Here is a 21,120-nt window from a genome sequence, read left to right as displayed (position 1 = left end):
ATCCCTAGACTCCACCCCCAGTTCCGGCCAAGGACCGCCCTCTGAGCCCCACCCTCAGGCCAGTCTAAGCCCCGCCTCCAAGTTGCCGGCTCCGGCTCCGCGAACTGTTTAAAACGCACCCCACTAGCGAGGCGCTACACCCCAACCCGGCCGGCAGTTTACAGCCCGCCTCTACCCCTGCCCCACCGTAATCTCCACCCCCAGGCACCACCTTGCCCCGCCCCCTAGGCCGGAGCAAAGACTAGCCCCCGCCCACATCTTGCCCCCTAGTTGCCCCGCCTCCTCCGTCTCGGGCCTCGCTTCCGCCCGTTTCCAGGCAACTCTAGCCCCGCCCCGCGATGGCGCCTGAGGACCACGAGGGGGCCACGTCTCTGCTGCAGAGTTTCGAGCGCCGCTTCCTGGCGGCTCGCGCGCTGCCCTCCTTTCCCTGGCAGGTGGGCGGCGGGCGCGCGGCGGGTATCGGGGTCGAGCACTACGGGCGGCGGGGCGGGAAGGCTCGGGCCGCCTTTGCTCACCGCTGGACCGAGGGAGGCAGGCGGGCCCTTCTCGACAGGGTTTACAGGGTCAGGAACCGGGCTGAATTATTTTAGCAACTTTTAAAACAGTAATCGGTCATCTTGGCGACTGCAAAACAACTTTGAAAAACTAAGCGTCTTCAAATGGCAAGAGCCGCGCTCTCCTGAAAAGGAGGCCAGCGTCCCCATCCAAAGGGCAGGCTTCAGGCACAACCGTCTCGGAGGGGGGTCGGATTGAAAAGGGCACTTCCCTGTGGCCTGGGGACACTAGGCTTCTTTAGAGCGTGCCTCGCTGTTAACTCTCGTGCGGTGAGCTCACCGGCTTGAGTCAACTTAAATTTATATTCCTCCTGAGTCTGCCCGGTTTCGTTGAGTGGTTTAGGTAGTTGTATTATTTCATCAACCTAAAACATTTCTGGTCTTAACACAAAACGAAACCTGAATAGCATATAGGACCTCATTCAATGTCAAATGTAATAATAATAGTTCACGTGCTGTGCTAAGTACTTGCTCAGGGTCACCCACAGTGCACAGCACTGGCGTCTACTGTCTCTCCATTTGACCAGGAGTTTAAGAAGAAAAGAATCAGAGCCAGAGCTCTGGCCAAGGAGACCAGCTTCCTGCTTGTAGTTCTAATTCAAACCCGTATGTGATGTGGGACTTTGCACAAATGGCCACATCTCTGTGCCATCATTTCTAATTAGTACAGTAAAAGATACAATGAGAGCAGCCTCTTGCTCCTAAACAAATGGACTTCTTTTTCCTTTGCCCAGCTAGAAATCAGATAGACAAAAAGTTCTGGGAGTGCTGATCTCTGCTGGCTGTGTTTTTCCTGTGCCAGCTGTAGGCAGCAAGAGTAGCAATTGCAGGTTTCTTGACCCTCTGGGAGTTCTTGGGGCATTTTGGCTGCCAGCTTCCCGGCAGGCCTAGGTAGGTATTGGATTCTCCAGCCCTTAGCAACAGCCCTTGCAAACATACAGCTCTTGTTCAGGCCTTGGACGTGGAGAGTCCTTAGCTCTTGAGCATGGCCTTTTTACATGTCTGCTTTTACAGTTCTGCCGTCCACTGTTGAAAGCCTCCTGTGTCTGCTTTCTCCTTGTTACCCACCCCCTCAGCCCGCACTTTTTTCCGAGACAGGGTTTCTTTGTGTAGCCCTGGCAGTCCTGGAACTCACTCTGTAGACCAGGCTGGCCTTGAACTCAGAAATCTGCCTGCCTCTGCCTCCCAAGTGCTGGGATTAAAGGCGTGCGCCACCATCGCCTGGCCGCCTGGCCAGCCCGCACTTCTAAAGTAGGCAAGAGACCATTCCCAGGAGACAGCGCGGGCCGGTCCCTCCCTCTTTGAGCCACAGCTGCAGGCTATGTAAGTGTTTGAACCGATCACAGCCTTGCCTCTTGTTCCATCCCAGCCATCCTTCCACTCGGCCACTAGGGGGCGTGCTCCCCACTGTCCCTCAAGGAAATGAGTGCAGTGCACATCACTGCGCTCCCATGTTTGGGACAGCAAAAAGTTCTGGTGCAAAGTTTTCAAACAGCCCTGGCTGAGGCCGCACCTTGAGCAGCCATGACAGTCAGCTTTGGTTGTCTAAGGCGTTTGTGGCATGTTCATGCAGCCAAGACTGGTTTAAGCCGTCAGAATGATAGTCCTTTCGCTGAAGGCAGCCAAGGTAGAAAGGGAGCGTCCCAGAGCTCCAAATTATAGAGTCACAATGCCCCATGTCCCAAGCTGTTGCTTATTTATAGGAGAATGAACATAAGAGTGCTTCTACCAAGAACCTAGAGACTTTATCATGAACGCTCATGGTGGTGCCCCTCCAGAGGTACCCCCTCCTGCATCTCACGTTGTGGGAGTACTTGAGTACAAACACTAACTTCCACCTGACTGGGAGTGCACCGAGTGCTGCCTAGCAGTTACCGGGTCAGTAAGTATTTACTGAATGCTATCCGTGAGCTGCACACCAGGGCACATCAGAAACACATGAGAGACCAGCCCTAAAACAGTAAGGAACCAGAAAGCACCAGGTAAAACCATGTGTGGGGACTCATGCCAATAATCACAGCTTGGGGTACCAAAGCAGGAGAATCTCTGTGAATTAGAGGCCAGCCCAGGCTGCAAGGTGAGACCCTGTCTCAAATGGATGAAAAAAATAAACAAGGAAATGGCAAATAAAATAAAGTCATCAAAGGCCTCCCCAGAGAGACATTTGAACTGCTGCTACCTGCATCCCCAGGTGGTCGGCCCTAGGATGGTCTCAGAGAAGAGGAAGCAAAGGTCTTGTGATAAAAACATGGCTGCCGTGATTAAGAAGAGCCAGCCAGCTGGTGTGGCCACAGTGGAGCGAGCAGAAATGAGACTGTGTGTAGCTGAGGGCAGAAAAGGATCAAGGCAGGTCGTAGAGGACCCGATAGGACATGGAGAGGTGCTCTGGGGACATAAAGTGGCTTGCTGTGTGTCACATGCCTGCCTGGCTGCAGTTGTAGCTATAGTCCCCGTGACGAGATGGCATGCCCAGGCGCGGCCCCGCACAGCCGAGCTCAGGCCTGGGCTGTAACAGAGTCTTAACTTTCCAGCTCGGCCCCAAAGTTGCCATGACCCCATGGCTGCTGGGCAGCCTCATCTGACGTGATTCAGGACTTGGTCTTCTCATACTCAGCCACATGTGGCCCGTGACATTAGACCAAGTTCATCTCTGGTGGCTTCCACTTAAGATTAGCTCCAAGTCCCTAGGCAGAGATCACGGATACTCTTTACCAGAATATTCCACAGGAGTGTAATGTTGCTGAGAACATGCCTCTGAGATTTCTCTCTCTCTCTCTCTGTGTCCCTGGAACAGAGCCTTGAAGAAAAACTAAAGGACCCCTCAGGTTCTGAGCTGTTGCTGGCTATTCTGCAGAAGGTAAGAGCCCCAGCACCCCCAAACAGCAGACCCAAGTCTTGCCTGTACCCTTTCCAAACCCCAGTGTCCAGAGAACAGAAATGCAGCCCTTGCATTGGCATTATCCATAAGCATTATCACCACAGACAGATGTTTGGTTTTAATGGATGAAGAAGAAATTCAAATAGCTGCATGAGATGTGGAAAACTAGGGGATATCTTTTTTTTTTAAGACTTTATCTCTATGGAGTGCTACTATGCCATTTTTCTCTAGATGGCTTTAACTTTTGGGTTGTGTGTGTATGAGAGAGAGAGAGAGATACATGCATATACTACAGACAAGTGAGTTAACACATGGGTGCTGGGAATCGAACCTGGGTCCCCTGGAAGAGCAGCCAGTGCTCTCAACCACTCTTGAACCACAGAGATGACAGGTAACAGACATCTGCTTCCAGCATTTGTTAACTGCTTTGAAATGTTCTTTGCATTTACATTAAAAATAATAAAGCCCATTTTGCCTGCTCAGTATCGGAAGCAGCAGCGGGCTTTGGTCTCAGAAATGCATGTGCCTGTAGCAGACCACACCACCATGTCCTGTGCCTTCTTAAGGGTCCTGGCCTTCCATCAGGAGAAAATCGTAGTCTTCCTCCTCAGAAGGAATTACTAGAGAAGCATGTTTGCATACAAATGCAGGAAAGACTTTTGCCCCTAGCCCTGAAGCCCACCCTAGGAGCCCAGACCTGGAATTCTGTGCTGAACCAAAGCCAATGCAAATTCAGCCTAAGCTCATCAGAAAGATGAAGGGGGCGGCAGGGAGGCTTTGTCTTACAGCCATCCTTGGGTGACCCATCCAAACTTAGAGCACAGGCTTTTAAGATATAATGGTGTTATCCACCAATGAGCCCTCAGTGGGAATCCCTTGAAGGCCTTAAGGGAACAGTTCTCAATGACCTGTGTGGGTCATGCTGTGATTAGAGCCCAGACAGGAACTAGAATGACAGTTCTCAGCCTGTGTGTTGTGACCCCTCTGGGACATCTAAGACCATCAAAAAATGCAAATATCTCCATCACAGTTCATTCAGTAGCAAAATTAGTTATGAAGTAGCAACAAATTATTTTATGGGTTGGCGGCCACAATATGAGGAACTGTATTAAGGGGACTTAAGGGGACCCTGTGGTCCTCCCAAGGCAGCAAGCTACCTTCCTTCCAGGCCCATTTCCAGGTCCTGCTTTCTGCTGGTCCCCTGAGCTCCTTTCACACCTGCCGGGCAGAGCCACCTGAGAGCTCCCCCACACTGCTCTCCCAGATGGAGAGCCTGCACCTCACTTTTGGAGGCTTTCTACCGAGGCCACAGTTCCTCTCCAGGCAAAGCTTTTGTTCTTCCATATTTGCCTGTTCAACCCCATCTCCAACCCTCCTCACCACCGAGGCCTCATAGCCAGGACGACAGGCATCTGAGAGGTCTGGTTCCTGCCACTGGGCCCTCACGTCCTCTGTGAAGCCAGATACCCCACTTTCATCCTCACAACAAACTAATATGGTTCCCGCCTGCCACTGGGCCCTCACGTCCTCTGTGAAGCCAGATACCCCACTTTCATCCTCACAACAAACTAATATGGTTCCCACTCTGGGTGGACAGGAAAGGGCCTGTGAGCTCAGGCTCCTCCAGAGCTATGCTACCATTGTAGGTGTCCTTTAAAGAAAGATCTTAAAACTCATTCTTAAATTGGAACTGGCAGCACATACCTATAAACCTAAGACAGGAGGATTGCAAATTTGAGACCAGTCCATGATATCTAGCAAGACTCCATCTTGTAGATACCCAGGGCACATACCCACATTGTCCCTGCCTATCTTTGCTGGAGCATCAATCCCCCTCCAATCATGTGAAGCTCCTAGGACACTGAGGGCAGGTCTTTGCAGCAACTACCTTGTCTTCTGCTGTCTAGACTGTGAAACACCCTGTGTGTGTGCAGCATGGACCGTCTGTGAAGTATGCCCGCTGCTTTCTCTCAAAGCTCATCAAAAAGGTCAGTGGTGGGCAGCGGCTGCGGGGACAGGCCACAGCGTGGGATACAGAGCTACAGAGCTCTGCCAGGCGCCAGCAGCCCCACCTCCCTGCCCTTTGCTTGTTCTGTAAGCTCTGGGTCGGGGCTTCCTTGCCGGGGCTGCTGGTGGGGAGAACATGGTCGGAAAGGGCAGAGGAGAGCATCCAGGGCTTCTCCTCCTAAAGTAAGGTTCTCCTTCCTACCAGACATCCCTGCCAGTGGATGAAGGATGCCTCCTCCTCCCCCATCCTACCATACGCCCTGATAGTCTGTCCCACAGTCCCTTCCTGGCTAGTTCCTTGTTATTCCGCCGACTGGGCTGCTGGCCAATTCCCCCACCTCTACAAGACACCTTTGGAGGACAGATCCAGACCTGCTCCGCGCCACCCTAGCTAGCCATGGAGAACAGCAGCGGGCCAGCTTCAGTGAGCCCTGAAGCCAGCACTACTCACTAGGCTCACCACAGTGATCCTTGCTTCTGTACCACTCTGGGCCCAGGCCTCAGCACCCTGGTACCTCTGTAGACCCTGGTAGCACCAGGAGAAACAGGGCTGTGAGGCCTGGTGAAGGCCACTGGGAAGCATGTTGAAAGCCTCTGCATTGTGAGCCCGGGGCTCACATGAACAGCAGCACCTCTCTGAGGCAATGTGGCTCTCCTAGACTCCACCTGCCCTCTCTCCACACCTCTCCTGGAGGCATCCCACCACTGCACTTTTAATTCTATGTTCTCCAAATGCTAGCATAGCCCCCACTCCAAAATTTACCCTCTACATCTGGTAAAACTGTGGAGCATGGCTCCACAGTACAGTGCCAGCCCAGCATGTGCTGGTCTTGGCTTCCATCTCCAGGACCATGAATGTTGTGACAGCTACCCAGTCCTGTCCATAGAGGAGACAAGGGACAGAATGGTGTTTACAAGGGTCAGTGTGACCTCTCAATTAAGGCTGTCTGTTCCCAGCATGAGGCTGTACCCACGGAGCCTTTGGATGCACTATACGAGGCGCTGGCAGAGGTTCTGATGGCCAAAGAGTCCACGCAGTGCCACCGGAGCTATTTGCTGGTATGAGACATGCGCGGTGTGGTGTGGTGTGGTGTGGTGTGGTGTGGTGTGCTTACCCCTGTCCACCACACACACTCTCTTCTGTGACTGGGTCATTCTAAAGGCATTAGATGAAGGGGATCACACAGCATGGACCCCGAGATTGGCTCCTTTCACTCTGCACAATGTCCTTGAGACCCCACATGGCCGGGTGCAGGGAGGTTGTCACTTCCACCGCTGAGTGCCTTCCGCAGCATGCATACCCCACCACATTCTGCTCCACCATGCACTTGCTATGCTTAGGTCCCACCAGACAAACTCTGATGGTTTTGTTCATTCTCTTCCTTGTCTGCAGCCTTCAGGAGACTCAGTCACACTCTCTGAGAGCACTGCCATCGTGTCCCATGGCACCACAGGCTTGGTTACATGGGACGCTGCTCTCTACCTGGCAGAATGGGCCATCGAGAACCCAGCAGCCTTCACCGACAGGTGCTCTTGGGGCATAGGGCAGGGCACTGAGGCGGCTGGTGCTGGGGCATTTGTGAACACATGTTCCCATCTCCCACTCAGGACTGTCCTGGAGCTAGGCAGCGGAGCAGGCCTCACAGGCCTGGCCATTTGCAAGGCGTGCTGCCCCAGAGCGTACATCTTCAGCGACTGTCACGCCCAAGTGCTTGAGCAGCTCCGTGGAAACGTTCGCCTCAATGGCTTCCCCTTAGAGCTCCACACTCCCAGTGACTCAGGCAGCCCCAACGTGACAGTGGCCAAGCTGGACTGGGACGAGGTGACAGCCTCTCAGCTCTCTGCCTTCCAGGCGGACGTTGTCATTGCAGCAGGTAATGCCCCAGCAGGAAGAAGCTGTGGGTGCTGCAGGCAGGGACCAGCAGGACACCAAAGAGACACCCTGGGATCCCAGTGACGTCACAGCCCATACTCCAGAGCCTCAGGTCCCTCTGTGGAGACAGCTGCTCTCACTGCTGTGGCTCTGTCCATGAACAGCCAGCTGTCCCCAGAGCAGGTGCCAGGGTGGCACACTAGGTGGCCTGGAGTACCTTGCCACAGCCATCCTGCGACCACCCATTTCCCTCCCTGCTCCTCTGAATACTAGAGCAGTCCCACCCACCCACCACAAGGACTGTGCTCTCCATTGCTAGTGACAAATAGCCACACAGCATCTTTGGGTGGGATAGCCTGTGGTCCTCCCAGGGCCCCATCCAACTCCTCCACCGTTGTTAGCATCATCCTGGGTCGTGTTTGAATGAGGCAGCAGGCACCAATTCAGAGAACAGGAGCTGAGAGGCCCCGGCACACTGTCCATGCTGATTCCATGCAGATATGCCATCCCTGTGCCATGTGGCCTTGGCTGTCTACCATGTGGGTCCTAAGTCCCTGTCTCATGTCCTGTAGAGATGGCACAAAAGCCCATCTCTTAGCAAACAGAATGGAGTCTTGGAAGGAAAGGGTTTGCCTGGGCCACCGCTTCCTCCCCATCACAACAGAGGTCACTGAAAACAGCACACCCCGCGCTGCAGGGCCCTCTAAAAGCCCAGGGCCAGGGTGTGCTTCACTGCAAGGCCAGGTGAGCAAGGGCGCAGAGCCAACTTCCCACAGGAGGGCCCACTGCAGAGGTCTTTAGAGGCCTTTCCTCCTGGGGCCTCCCTTTCCCTGGGGTGTCTTCCTACAGAATAGCACACATCTTAATACTGCTGCTCCCAAGCCCTCACCCCAAAGTGAGGCCAGCCCCACACCTCGCTCTGGTTGTAGATCCTGCTGGGAGGCCTTTCAGTAACAGCCCTTCCCTTGCAGATGTGCTATACTGCTGGGAGGTGACACTGTCACTGGTCAGGGTCCTGAAGATGCTTGCCAACTGCCAGAGGACGAGCGCTCCTGACGTCTATGTGGCCTATACTGTCCGCAGCCAGGACACAGGCAAGATGTTCATCACTGAGCTGGGTCAGTGCCCGACCTGTGGGCCACCATCTGTTGTAAGGAGGGCTCCTTGTCATCCATATCTTTCTGTGGTGGCATCCACCTGAGGCACAGCTTGGCCTGCAGAGGCTATGGGCAGTGGGCCACCATTGTCTGGGGCACTCTGCAACTAGAAGAGAAGCTACTGGAGACTTTAGAAAAGGGATAAGGACCCACCATCTGTAGAACCCCAAATGACACTACTGTGAGTCTTATCTGTCATCCACTGTGACACTCACCAGCACCTGGGATGTGTCCAGTTATCCCACCCCAGCTTTGCAGACACTGAAGCACTCAGATTGAGTGGCCCAGGCTCCGGTGGGCCAAGTCATCTGGGCTGAGTCCAAACTCCACCCCACCCACTCAGAGCCATGCACAGCCCCTGCATGCCAACCAAGGCAATCCACACATACCCAGGGCAGTGTGATGTCATCCTGGCCCAGCTCCCTTACCAAAGCCTCTCCAGCAGCTATGGACGGGCTCACACACAGACGCCCTCCAGTCAGCTCAGACAAACAGGTGAACACTACCTGAACCCACCACTGATGGAGCACTAAGGGCCCTGCCTGTCCTTCAGGTGATCACACACACACACACATACACACACAGCCTGCAATACATCTTCCCTATGAAAGGCAGAGGGTACCACAGAGCAGCCAGCCTGTGCCTGATTTCAGTAACTCTTTATGGGGACCAGAGCATTTACCTGAGTAATAGGACACTTATCTACTGTGTCCACAGCTGGATTCCATCCATAATTCAAAAATTACAGCTAGAAGGAACTGAGGAATTTACAGAATGTGTGCCAACGTATACTCGGGTGGTGGGACTCTAGAGCCTCACATACTTTTTTTTCCTGGGCTCTCTCTTCTTTAAACTCCTAGCTGTCTTTATAACACAAGTCTAATTAGGAAACCATCTTGGCTCCTAGTACTTGCAAACCCCATAAAGCTGGGCAGCTGCGGTTAGAACACAGCTGAGCTCTGCTTGTGCCAACTGACAGGGCAGGCAGGTGCAGAGAGGCAGGGAACCCAAGAGGCTTAGTAGGCGAGGCGGCCACAGAGGTGCCGCTGGTGTTTAAGGCCTTGCTCGCCTTCAGGCTTGAGAGAGAGCAGTAAGTGAAGGTGCTTCCTATCTGAACAAGAAGACCCAAGTTGGACTCCTCAGCACCAAGTAAGAAGTCAGGTTGTGGCCATTGTAATTCTAATGCCATCGGGGCAGAGACAGGATTGCTGGGGTTTAAGGGAGTAAAGCGGAAACTGGGAGAGCAGACCCTCTGCCTCCTCCTTTACACTGAGCATGCCCCCACGTACACACCCTCAGAGCCTGGAGACCTGTGGGCCGCGCAGTTCAGCTTGAAGCACACCTGTGTCAGCTGCCCTCCTGAGATCTCTGTACTCTTATCTAGACCGTGCTGGGATCGACTGGGAAGAGGTGCCCCCTCACACTGGCAAACTGTTCCCTTACGAAGAGCATTCGGCCATCGCAATCCTGAAGCTGGTGCTGACCGGTCGCCATGCTGTTTGAAGCTGATTTGAAAAATCCCATGAGATCACTGTCATGGGAACGCTGAAAAGGCTTCTGTTGCACAGGAATGTTAAATGACAAGCCATAAATGTACAGTAAGCACAGGCTTTGAGTGCTGGGCCTGTCCTCAGGAGCTCATATGGAGTGGACACAGGCTCAGAGCAAGCATTTCCACTGTACAAATAAATATATACATTTATTAAGTATGATTGTCCTGTCAGATGGCTCAGCCTTGCTCAGCCAAACCCAGTGAGCACAGGATATCCCAGAGCTCACAGCAGCCCAGCAGAACCAGATTGCAAGGAATGTGAAGAGTCCAGAAACAAAAGGCCGAGGACTGAGAAGTTGGCAGGGTCACCGAGGTAACAAACGTGCTCAGGACAGACCGGAGAGCGTCTCGGGCTGGATGACAGACACAGCTGCAATCATTCCTTTCCTAGCTCTCTCCCGCTGCAGTCCTCAGTCTTCTGACCACTAGGGGGCACTCAAAAGCCCGGCTGGAAGGGTGGCCACAGGACGGATGGCCACAGGAAGGATGGCCAGACCCTTGGCCTGGAGGTCACTTGTGAGTGACCAAAGGGAGCACAGTCTGCTTCCAGCTCTCATCCCACCGTAGCTGCTCTGACTCCTGGAGTTTCTTCCGGAACTGGCTTAGCTTTCCAGCAGGGTCAGGAAACTTTGAGAAAAGCATCTAGAGGGAAGGAGAACTAGAACTTAGCTCTGTGCGCCAGGTCCTTCATGCTCATGAGCAGCAGTGCCCTCCCCTCGGTACTCACCCACAGCCCTGCCCTGGAGAATGGCCCACCTCCACCTGCTGTCCTCCCCCTTCCGCTCCCAACCTCAACACACCCCTGCAGGTGCAGTTTCGATGGAAGCCTTCAGTGTGTCTATCAGAGACCAGAAAACTGCAGCCATCAGGTTGAGTCCTGCCCACCTGGCTTTGTAAATAAAGTTTTATTGGAACTCAGACTATCTGTACATGTCCACAGCTAGTATTCCCATCCATACCAGAATGGTATTCCAGAGTTCTTAAATGGACTTAAGGCCAGAAATGAGAGGACATTAGTTTTGTAGGGACAGACTCTCAGCAGATGCTCCCTTGGCCCCCACCCCCTTAAAGGGCATCACAGCTCCCGTCTTTGAAAGCAGTGGCAGGGGTATATATGTTTACGCGTGGCTCTCCGTCCCCTGGCAATGTGAATGACTGGCTGACAGCCCGGGCTGAGAAGCTACCTTGGAGCCTCTGCTCCCTTCCTCTATAGCCCAGAGTTCCCTGGGAACTGTCCCTGTGTGGGAAACAAGGATCATGGAGATGGAGCTGGCTCAGTGCCAGGCCTGCCACACACCTCCCAGCCCCCAGGGAGCAGGCCCACTACCTGCAGCTGAGCTGCCAGCTCCTCAGCATCCTTGAAGACCAGGCCATTCTCTCCGTGTTTCACGAGCTCATGCAAACTGCAGAGAGAACAAGGGACTTGAGAGGCAGCTGGAGAAGAAAGGGAACCGAGCTGGGCCACCACTACCCCCTCAGGTAAAATTGGCCTCTGTTCTGAGCTGAAGTATTTGGACAGAAAAGCCTACAAGGGCACATGCCAAACCGCCAAGCTGATTTGGAGACGGGAAGATGGTCTTTCTGTGCTGAGACGGTTTCCGAGTCTTTTCTCCACTCCAGCCTGAGAGCTAGGGCCCCAGCATGGCTGAGCGTGGCTCCACGCATTAAGGGTAGCTTTTCTGAGTCACTGGGAGATTTGATCCTGACAGTCCCTGAACTTGGCTCACACGAGGGTTTCCCATCCTGAACTTCCCCTCCAGAGGCTGCTTCCTAGCTACCAAGCTGCAGCCTGTGTTCACATCTGCCCTGGCCAGGGAAAGTGGAGTGCCAGCCAGCACTGCAATGGTGCGATCATCTCCTGAAATCATGGGAGCTCAGCCACAGAGCAGAGTGGTAAAGCAGGCGCTCTGGCCACCATCCCTCCCAGCGTGAGCCGAGTAGCATGCTAACCATGAGCAAACCCCAGCCGTGCCCCGCCCCTCTGCAGGACTCCTTCCGGGAGCCCCATGTGCATCCGCAGATGCTCAAGTCCCTTATGTCCCATACACTGTGTTTGCGTATGGTCCATGTGAACATCCTCTCTGGAGTTCCCATCCCAGGAGCTACCATCCCAGGAGTGGGTGGGGGCAGGGATAAGAAGGAAGCTACATGTTGATACAGACACACTCAGCATAGTCCTTGCTACAGTTTTTTCCAGAGACAGAAACTCAAGCTCCAGAATCCTTCTGCCTTTGCCTCCAAACTACAGGCTCATATTTCCAACATCCTAAAACCATTCTGCACTGGATGACTGGCATGACATGGACTGGACACGCCAAGCTGACTGACCTTCACTGGAGCTCAGCAGAACCACAGAGCCCCCCAACTGCTGATCTAGAATACACCCCAAGTAAGCTCTGTATCTGCTCCTACCACTTGAAGTTCACGGCACACACAGGCAAGGAGCACCCAAACATGTCCACCACCTTCATGGGCAGGTCCAGACCACTGGAGGACATGTGTAGACAGACACCCAGATCCGCTGACCCTGCAAAGACAGTCAAAACACTAGGACACATTCTTCCAGGCCTATGCAGTGACCTCCCCCCATACTACACACACAGACACACACACACAGAGACAGTGAGTGAAAATCAGAAGCTGTCCCTGCTGTCCCCAAACACAAATGGCATAAGCTAACCAAGAAGCCAGGCAGCCTAACCAGAGGCAAAAACATGGTTGACCACTGGATCCTGTCTCACTCTGCCTAACGGTTACTTTGGTTTTGTTCATTTCTTCTTCTTCTTCTTTTTTTTTTTTTTTTTTTTGTTTGGTTTTGTTATTTTGGATTTGGTTTTTTCGAGACAGGGTTTCTCTGTGTAGCCCTGGCTGTCCTGGAACTCACTCTGTGGACCAGGCTGGCCTTGAACTCAGAAATCTGCCTGCCTCTGCCTCCCAAGTGCTGGGATTACAGGCGTGTCCCACCACCGCCCGGCTCATTTTTTCTTGTACTCATTTATTGTTCATACTTAGCCATAATTCATTTTCAAAGAGAAAACTCGCAGAAGTCACTGTGATAGAGCTATGGTTTTGGTTCACTTGGCTTGGTGACACACATCTTTAACCCCAGCACTTGGGAGGCAGAGGCAGCTGGATCTCTCTGAGTCCAAGATAAGGTTTTACTGTCTCAAAAGTAAAACCTTAACAAAACTGAAAAAATAAAATAAAATCAAAGAAACCAAATCTACAACAAATCCAGCAAAAACCAGGTATCAGCTGTGGAATGGAGCGCTCATGTAAGCCCAGCAATGGAGAGGCCAAGACAGGATCATTGCAAGTTCAAAGCCAACCTCAACCATACACTGAAATCGATCAGAAAAACTCAAATCAACAAAAAGTCCAGGCACGGTGGTACACGCCTGTAGTCTCAGCACTCGGGACTGAGGAAGGAGGCTTTGCTACAAACTCAAGGCTAACCTTAGCTACATAGATCCTGTCTCAAAAATCATAGCAAAACAGATTGGTAACATGGTCCCTGTCCGCTCTTGTGTGGCCTCTGTTTTCCCCTGGAGCCTGCCCTCTCACCTAGAAGCAGTGGGTAATCCTCGGCTTCTAGCCATGGGGTGCAGAACTGGACGTGCTGAAGGTGCTTCTGGCTGATGAGGTGGCGGTAGTGCTCTCTGAGCGGCCCCTTCCCTTCAGAGAAGAAAAGTCACCACCATGGCCACTGTCCATCTCTGCCAGTGGGCAGGTCTTGCTGCTCCAGCTGGCACTTGACGACCCTTTCCCAGGACCACCCCCACTAGGACCGCAGCAGGCCCTGACAGCCCAAGGCGGGGATGCTAAGCACGCTCCAGCCAGGTGGCCCAGGGCTACAGAGTGCAGAGGGGTCTAGGATAATGCTAGGATGCCAGCAAGATGGACAGAGCATCCTTAGCATGCCTGAGTCCCCACAGGATCCCATGGGAACCCGGCTGGGAGAGAAGAGGAGGATGTAGCTGCCAACCCTGGGAATGAACGGAAAACACACTGCTTCCAACCTACAGAGGTTAGAAATCCTCTGGGGAAGCGAAGAGTTTGGGCTACACAGTGCCATCCCGATGGAAATCTGTACTCAAGTCCTGTCTGAGCATCAGGGTCTCTGTGTATCAGGCAGATGGTAGAAACACCACCCCAAGGGCTTATTGACAGAGATTGTCCAAGCTACTTGGGAGACTGAAGCGAGCTAGTATATCAAGGCTTGCCTGGTTACAGGGTGGGTTCAAGGCCACCCTGGACAACTTGTGTGGAGATATAGCTGAGTGGTAGAGCACTTGCCTGACATGGCAAGACCTTAGAGAGGAAGAGAGAAACTACCCCAGAGAATTGAGGTGATGACCAACAAGACAGTGTCCTACAGAGGTGTCCTGTAAAGGACATGTGCCCAATCTTCACCCTCTGCCCTTCTAAACCCACGACAGTGTTCTCGTCAGTACCTGTTATCACACAGACAAGGGAAGGAAGGTTGTCTCCAGTGAGTGCTTGCTGCTCAAACTCTATTTTTAAAAAAGACAAACAACCAGGAGAAAATAGGTGAGACGTGGGAGGCCGCTCCCCGGGGCTGCTAGTCTCAAGATACATCAAACTGAGGATCTAGCCACTGGGTGACCACACAAGAGCAGGAAGCCTCCCCTACTGTCTCAAGCAGGCCTACCCATGACACCAGGGGCACAGCACATGACAGGCTTTGACAAAAGGCCAGGTAGGGACCTAACAGCCCCTAAGAGTTCTGAGCTGCTGATGCAGCCACACACCTACTTTCTAATGCTCGCAGCAGGATGGAGAAGTCCTCGTCCTCTACAGGGAGAGAAGAGAGGAGTCATAGTTGCCTCCCAACTTCCCACCCTACTCAGAAACCCACCCCTGGATCCCAGAGCAAGACGGGCACACATCCCAGGGCTGGGGAAGGCAGACCTGTCCAGCTAGTGCTGCTCACGAGCAGTGCTGGCCGCCCATGCAGACGCCTCACAACCCCACTCTGACAATCCCTCTCAGTGAAGGCTGACCTCTCTGTGCCAGGATCTGAGGGCTCTGAGCTGAAGAATCAGAGAAAAGAGATAAGATGTCAGACATTGTGACACAAGAACAGAGCCAGAGGCAAGCCACAGCCGTGTTGGCACCCCACAGACCTCGCAGATGCTGGTTGCTGGCACTGTTACGAGTAATACCTGCTCCACCACACAGTGCCACCTTTATAGGCTCCCCACCCTGCCTGCTTAGCATCCCAGTAAGGATAGACTGACTCACCACCCCCAACCATGCTCAGTTCCTAGGAGCACATGGTGGACATGGGCAGGTACCTTCTCTGCCCAGTGAGATGCCCAGGGGACACTCAGGTCCCTTGCCAAACAAGAACTGATTGGCAGCAGAACAAGATAGCCCAGGGCTCAGCAGGCAGTTTCTTAAAGGGCCAGAAAGTAAAGATCCCTCAGGCTTTGTGGACCATCAACTGCTGGGAAGCACGGTTCCACTGCTACAATTTGGGAGCAACCACTGTTTTCAAGGTAAGGTAGGGGCTTGCTATGTAGCCCTGGCTGGCCTCAAACTTACAATCCTCCTGCCTCAGCCTCCCAAGTCCTGGGATTACAAACATTCACCACTACACCAGGCTTCCAACAGCCACCAACAACTCAGAGGTGAATGGGTGAGCTGTGTTCTAATAAAACCTTTTTATAGCAATAGATGACAGGTCCCAGCTTTAGTCTGCTGCCTTTAGATGAGTGGATCCGCAGGCCTGCAGGAGACCAGGACCACAGAGAGAGGGGAGACATACCAGCTCTGGAAAGGCGAGTACGTGCGGCTCAGCCTCATGAAGAGTTCATGCTGCAGGTCCAGGGGTGTCTCCTTAAAGAAAGATGCTGGCTTGTCGTAGAGAGTCTCAGCCCTGACATGATGGGAGTGGGCAGAGAAAAATCTAAGCAAGAGGACACAGCAGGATCCCAAAAAGCAAGAGAGTTTGGGGAAATCCAAGCGACAAGAAATAAAAATTCCTTAGAATGGTGCAGATATTTAGCACCAAAATATCCGAGGCCACACAGCTGGGAGGGAAGAAAGCCTACTGCCTCCCCGCTTGGCCTCTCAAAACCAGGAACCATCGCCCAGGGCCTGAGTCCTTCCACACAGTCCTGCAGAACAGTGCTGTAGCTCTCGAAGCACACAGACTGACAGGCATCCCAGGTCCCGCATACCTGACACACCAGTTCTCTGCCAGGTCCTCCCGCATAGCATTGGTCACACACAGGTTCAGGTGGGACAGGCGGCCAAAGAACTTCTCATACCTACAAAATACCTTGGGGGGTCAGCATGGAACCCTGAGATGAGCCTAGATGCCACCCCAGCCTCCGTATGACTTGATACCCCTAGGCAGTGGAAAGGCTGCAGAGCTAGGGCCTCTTGAGCCTGTCAGAATGCACCATGAGCCTCCCTCTAAGTTACTCTCAAAAACCTTCCTTTCCTCTCACTGTTCAGCCTATACGATTACTTTAAAAGGAATCAATCCCCACAAATCCAGACTCACATGCAACAAAGAGGAGAAACCCAATAAGGGCTGCTTAACCAAGTCTCAGCCACCCTGCTCAATGGGGGCTGCAGCTGCCTCTCACTGTGGAATTTAGTGGGAAGGGAGTTTAGTGACGCCAGGAGAATGAGGAGGAGAGAGAGCAAATGGAGGTTACTAAGCTGCAGGCTGGAATGTGGCTCAGCCGGTAGCAGCTTGCCTGGCAAGCCCAAGGCCCAGGTTCTACCTCTAGTGCTTAAAACATGAGGCATGGTGGTGCGTGTCTATCCAGACACCGAAAAAGGAAGGAGAGAATGGCTGGAGGATCAGACGTTCACAGTCATCCTATGATACTCAGAGTTTGAGGACAGCCCACAATATACACTGTCTCAAGTACATGTATGTGTTATGTACATATATGTATATATACACACACATTTACATATGAAGGAATAGGAATCAAGCTCGATTGGTAGAGAGCTTGCCCATAATGCATCAACAGCCTGGGTTCCATCCCCACCACATATAAGTGTTGGTAGTGCACGCCCCTAATCCCAGCACTTGAGAGGTAGACCAAAACCAGCCTACAATACACAAGACTCAAAAACCAAGTTTAGAAACCAGAGAAAAGCCTCGGCACTGGCTGCTCTCCACAGAACCAGGGTTGACTTCCCTAGACCCACACAGCAGCTCACAACCATCTATAAATCCAGTCCCAGAGGGTGTGATTGCCTGTCCTCTACAGTCACAAGACAAGCACATGGTACACAGACAAGCATGCAAACAAAACATCCATACATAAAGTAATATTCAAATATAAAATAAAGTAATTTTGTTTGTTTGTTGCTGGCCTTGAACTCAGAGATTTACCTGCCTCTGCCTCCCAAGTACTGGGATTAAACACATGTGCCGCCACCACCCAGCTATCTTTTGTTGTTTTGTTTTGTTTCTTGAAAATAAAGTAATTTTAAAAATTAAAATGAACCATAAAATTTAATTACAAAAAAAAATCATAAAAGTAAGATAACTGGTGGCGGCCAACACCTTTAATCCCAGGGGAGGCAGGCAGATCTCTGAGTCTGAGGCCAGCCTAATCTTCAGAGTGAGTTCCACCACAGCCAGGACTACACAGAGAAACTCTGTTTCAAGAAGAAAAAAAAAAAAAGATTACTAAACTGGGTGTGGTTTATTGTGCCTGTAATCCCAGAGTGGAGGCGGCTGAGGCAAGAGGAACAACAGAAACTCAAAGCCCAAGTCTGGGCACCAGCGTGAGAAAGATCACTAGCTCCCTCCCACCGGAGTACGGCAGCCACCCGTTTCTTCCCTCCAGCTACAAGTCGGCTCTGGAGTACAGACAGCTCCCTGGGGCTGACTCCTCACTGACTTCCTGTGCAGCAAGAGGCAGCATCACTCTCAGCTCACTCCCCTAACTTTTACAGTGCACCATAACTGGGGGTGATGGAGACAGAGTGGGAAGCGCAGGACCTGGCCTGGAGCCTGGCACAAAGGTGATGCTCTGTGGCAGACAGGAGCTGCCTGGTCTGCTGGTCCCACAAACAGCCATCAATCCCAGCAAGGTAACCAAGAGGATACAGCTAGCTGGCCCCCACAGCAAGAATCACACAATGAGATGGGCAACCAGGATCAGAGTGGACCTGAGGACCCTGCTGCAGATCCAACCTGCTCACCCAGGCCCTTCTCTCCCACCCACTCCAATGAGGACTCAGGGGGAACCACTCACACCCTCTCACCATTTGGCCAGCAGCACAATGGGGTGGCGGGGGCCATGGACCAAGCCCATGATGGAGTAGCCATAGTTGTGCCAGTCAATGACCAGTTTGCTCCCGCAAATGCAGCCCACAAACCAGCAGACGGCAATAGCAGGCAGACCTGGAGGGTTCTAGGAAAGAGAGACTGGGAGGCAGTGGAGGAAGCATGGGCCACGGCCCACGTAGCCTAGAGGAGGGACCACACAGCAAAGAAACCATGATCTATAAGGCCAATGGGCAGAAAGAAGACCCTTTCCACCACAAAAACAAAAACAGCAACAACAACCAAAAAAAAAGGAGTAAAAAGTTATAAAGAAACCAAACTGCCCAATCAATCTGGAAACCCCAAATCATCAATGATCAAGAGCGCTTGAGTTAAAACAGTGGCTTAGTAGGTAAAGAACTTTCCACCCAAGCATGAGGACCAGACGAGGGTGCTGGGTCCCTGGAACCTGAGTTACAGACAGTTATAAGCTCCTACTGTAGATGGTGGGAGCAAAACCTGGGCCCTCTGCAAGAGCAGCAGGCGAGCACTGGGCCAGCTCCAGCACCTGCACATGCATGTCCCTTGTTTTTCATATTAGTGTATTTCTTACCTGAAAGTTTCATGACTATGTATGTTTGATGTGTTCTGATGCTCCCCACTCCCCTCCTCAGCTCTTCCTCCTCACCTGTCAATCATCCCTCTGCACCTGTTTCCTTTCCAACTTCTCCCTCCTGTTCTCACCTTTTTATTTTTCTTTAGTGACTGAGTTTAACTAGAGTTACTTGTATGTATAGGTGAGGGGGTGTCTACTGGAGAATGGGCAATTTATTAGTGGATACACTGGGGAAGAAAAATAACTTCCATCCCCAACAACCATTAACTGCCAACAGCTCCTTAGCTAGGGATGGCACCCTATGAATCCAACCGCCCCCAAACACGCTAGAATGTTGGCAGTGTGGTCTTATACAGTTGCAAGTCCACAAGTACAACAGCCCTCCCCAGGTTTTTACAGTTTATGCACTCAGAAGTATTAAATACATTTAATACTTTGCTCAATTTTGAATGTGAACTGGAAATCAAATCCAAGACCTTACCGAGCCACACCCACAACCCAATGTGTGCATGTTTAAAAGACCAGCAAGTGACCTGCTAACAGTGATTCTGACAGGAGATAGCAGCTGCCACATACCTGGAGGAAGACGTAGGCTGCGGGGTCGGTGCACATCATCTTCCACAGCAAATACACTGCCTGAAATACAACTTTGACTCCATACTGGAGAATTCGGGGCCCAGCTGCAAGTCAGAAAACATGTGTCTCTACAAAAGAGCTCTTGGCACTCTGAGAGTCCCTTCATCTTCCCAATACACAACCACCCTTCCAACCCACCTACCCCTAGTCAGGAACCTGGAGTTGATTGGTCCTACCTCCCAGACCCTGCAGATCTGTCAACTTCACAATCTGAATCCTATCACTCTTCAAGAGTTCATCTCGAGGTTTGGAGTCTGCAAATGCAAATGAGCCCTTTCAGGTATCAGAAGTAGCCATCAAAGTTACAGTCAGCTGGATGTGTTCCCTCACATCTGTAATTTCAGTACTTGGAAGGATAAGGCAGGATAGGGTGTTCAAAGCCAGCATGTGCTATAAAGCAAGCCCCTGTCTCAAGTAAACAAAGTGAAAGAATAACACCTATCAAAACCTCTCCAGGCCCCAGTAACCAGAATGGAAAATGAGGTCGCTTTGTGTTCTTCTATAGAATCCCCTCGAAGGGTATTCCTCATATCTACTTAATTTAATCTGATGACTGGCATTCAACAGGGACCCAATTAAACTGATGAAGAGTAGACTCCTAGGTGGCAGTCTGCCCTGGGATAGCATGCCACATGAGGACCAATAAGAGCTGTTCCCACTTTCCCTTAGATGGAGCTGGGGCCCCCCTAAATTCGCTGATGCAATTTGAGGTGCCCAGTATGTGTTCGAGGATAGGTATGAATGTCCCCGACATGCTGGTAGATTTCATGTGGCCATGTCAAAGGTTGGATACCTGAGGGGCTTAGTAGGGGCTTCATCACAACATTCTAAAGGCAGAAGCAAGTGGATCTCTGAGTTCAAGGACATTCTGGTCTGCAAACCAGCTCGAGGCTTCATAGTGAGAGTGAACCCCTGCAAAATCATCCACATGGGGCACGAAGAGGAGTGGACACCTCTGCCTACACCTTAGGGAACAAGAGAACCATCTATAGCTAGAAAAGCTCTGCGGCTGGACAAGGGGTGTGAAGAAACATTCGGCCTGCCAACTCAGCGACAAAGGCAGCACGAGGAAGTGACCAGCACACCAGGGTTCCAGCCCGTCTCTGCACTAACTAAACGAATCAAGTGACAGACACCTTGCAACCGATCTATTAGTAGTCTTCACATATGGTAAAAGGCGGCTCATGCCCGCCGCTCTCAGACACCAGAAAGCAGCGGTCCAAGCCAGAACAGGCAGGAGAGGAGCATAGCCGCTCCCGACTCGGCCCCAGAACAGGGAGAGTCAAGGCTCCTGGTTGAGCCTCCCTCCCAGGTCCCCGCCACTCACTGTAGAATCCCAGCAGTGTCACCGAAAAGCCGCTCTGGGCCAATGACAGCGCGTGGTACTGCATGCGGGGACTACGGCCGACGTCGCCCAGCACCACGACGACCACGTGCCTGGCCCTGCCAGTTTGCCGCCCACGCTTCCACAGACCCAGCAGCAGCACCGGCAGCAGCAGCAGCGCCAAAGCTAGCAGCGCCAAGTAGGACGCAGCCATCTTGGCCGGCTGGCGCCGAGCACGTCAACGGACCAGGAAGCCT

General features: G+C 52.3%; 2 protein-coding genes across 7 annotated transcripts; one reads left to right on the top strand and one right to left on the bottom strand.

Moving 5' to 3' along the window:
- The first annotated feature begins 321 nt into the window (after positions 1 to 321).
- On the top strand, positions 322 to 10,176 carry Eef2kmt (eukaryotic elongation factor 2 lysine methyltransferase). Of its 4 annotated transcripts, none has more exons than XM_052194900.1 (8): positions 322 to 434; positions 3,349 to 3,411; positions 5,340 to 5,420; positions 6,397 to 6,498; positions 6,833 to 6,966; positions 7,048 to 7,313; positions 8,284 to 8,406; positions 9,854 to 10,176. In XM_052194900.1, the coding sequence occupies exons 1-8, from the start codon at positions 339 to 341 to the stop codon at positions 9,970 to 9,972; spliced, it is 984 nt and encodes a 327-aa protein (XP_052050860.1). In that variant the 5' UTR covers positions 322 to 338; the 3' UTR covers positions 9,973 to 10,176. The 4 variants fall into 4 exon arrangements, with proteins under 4 accessions (XP_052050860.1, XP_052050858.1, XP_052050859.1 ...); XM_052194898.1 differs by having other exon boundaries at positions 8,284 to 8,430; XM_052194899.1 differs by having other exon boundaries at positions 8,284 to 8,462.
- Positions 10,150 to 21,120, bottom strand: Alg1 (ALG1 chitobiosyldiphosphodolichol beta-mannosyltransferase). 3 transcript variants are annotated; one of them, XM_052194894.1, is made up of 13 exons: positions 20,867 to 21,120; positions 19,716 to 19,793; positions 19,480 to 19,583; positions 18,287 to 18,435; positions 16,228 to 16,317; positions 15,813 to 15,923; positions 14,954 to 15,075; positions 14,798 to 14,836; positions 14,476 to 14,535; positions 13,586 to 13,696; positions 12,434 to 12,548; positions 11,349 to 11,424; positions 10,150 to 10,663 (listed from the first exon to the last, which is right to left on the bottom strand). In XM_052194894.1, the coding sequence occupies exons 1-13, from the start codon at positions 21,075 to 21,077 to the stop codon at positions 10,532 to 10,534; spliced, it is 1,398 nt and encodes a 465-aa protein (XP_052050854.1). In that variant the 5' UTR covers positions 21,078 to 21,120; the 3' UTR covers positions 10,150 to 10,531. The 3 variants fall into 3 exon arrangements, with proteins under 3 accessions (XP_052050854.1, XP_052050857.1, XP_052050856.1); XM_052194897.1 differs by lacking the exon at positions 13,586 to 13,696; XM_052194896.1 differs by lacking the exon at positions 14,798 to 14,836.

Source organism: Apodemus sylvaticus, chromosome 10 (assembly GCF_947179515.1).
Source record: "Apodemus sylvaticus chromosome 10, mApoSyl1.1, whole genome shotgun sequence".
Taxonomy (NCBI): Eukaryota; Metazoa; Chordata; class Mammalia; order Rodentia; family Muridae; genus Apodemus; species Apodemus sylvaticus.
Note: the sequence above shows the minus strand (reverse complement) of the source record. Positions and strands in the feature narration are given on the sequence as shown.

Bases quoted from the DNA above. Each gene is read 5' to 3' on its own strand.
- Eef2kmt (XM_052194898.1), top strand. From the start codon at position 339: ATGGCGCCTGAGGACCACGAGGGGGCCACGTCTCTGCTGCAGAGTTTC. The intron at 5,421-6,396 runs GTCAGTGGTGGG...GTCTGTTCCCAG, and splicing joins TCTCAAAGCTCATCAAAAAG to CATGAGGCTGTACCCACGGA. The intron at 8,431-9,853 runs GTCAGTGCCCGA...ACTCTTATCTAG, and splicing joins GATGTTCATCACTGAGCTGG to ACCGTGCTGGGATCGACTGG.
- Alg1 (XM_052194894.1), bottom strand. From the start codon at position 21,077: ATGGCTGCGTCCTACTTGGCGCTGCTAGCTTTGGCGCTGCTGCTGCTG. The intron at 19,794-20,866 runs GTGAGTGGCGGG...TTGCATTTGCAG, and splicing joins GACACTGCTGGGATTCTACA to ACTCCAAACCTCGAGATGAA. The intron at 15,924-16,227 runs GTATGCGGGACC...CCATCATGTCAG, and splicing joins GCAGAGAACTGGTGTGTCAG to GGCTGAGACTCTCTACGACA.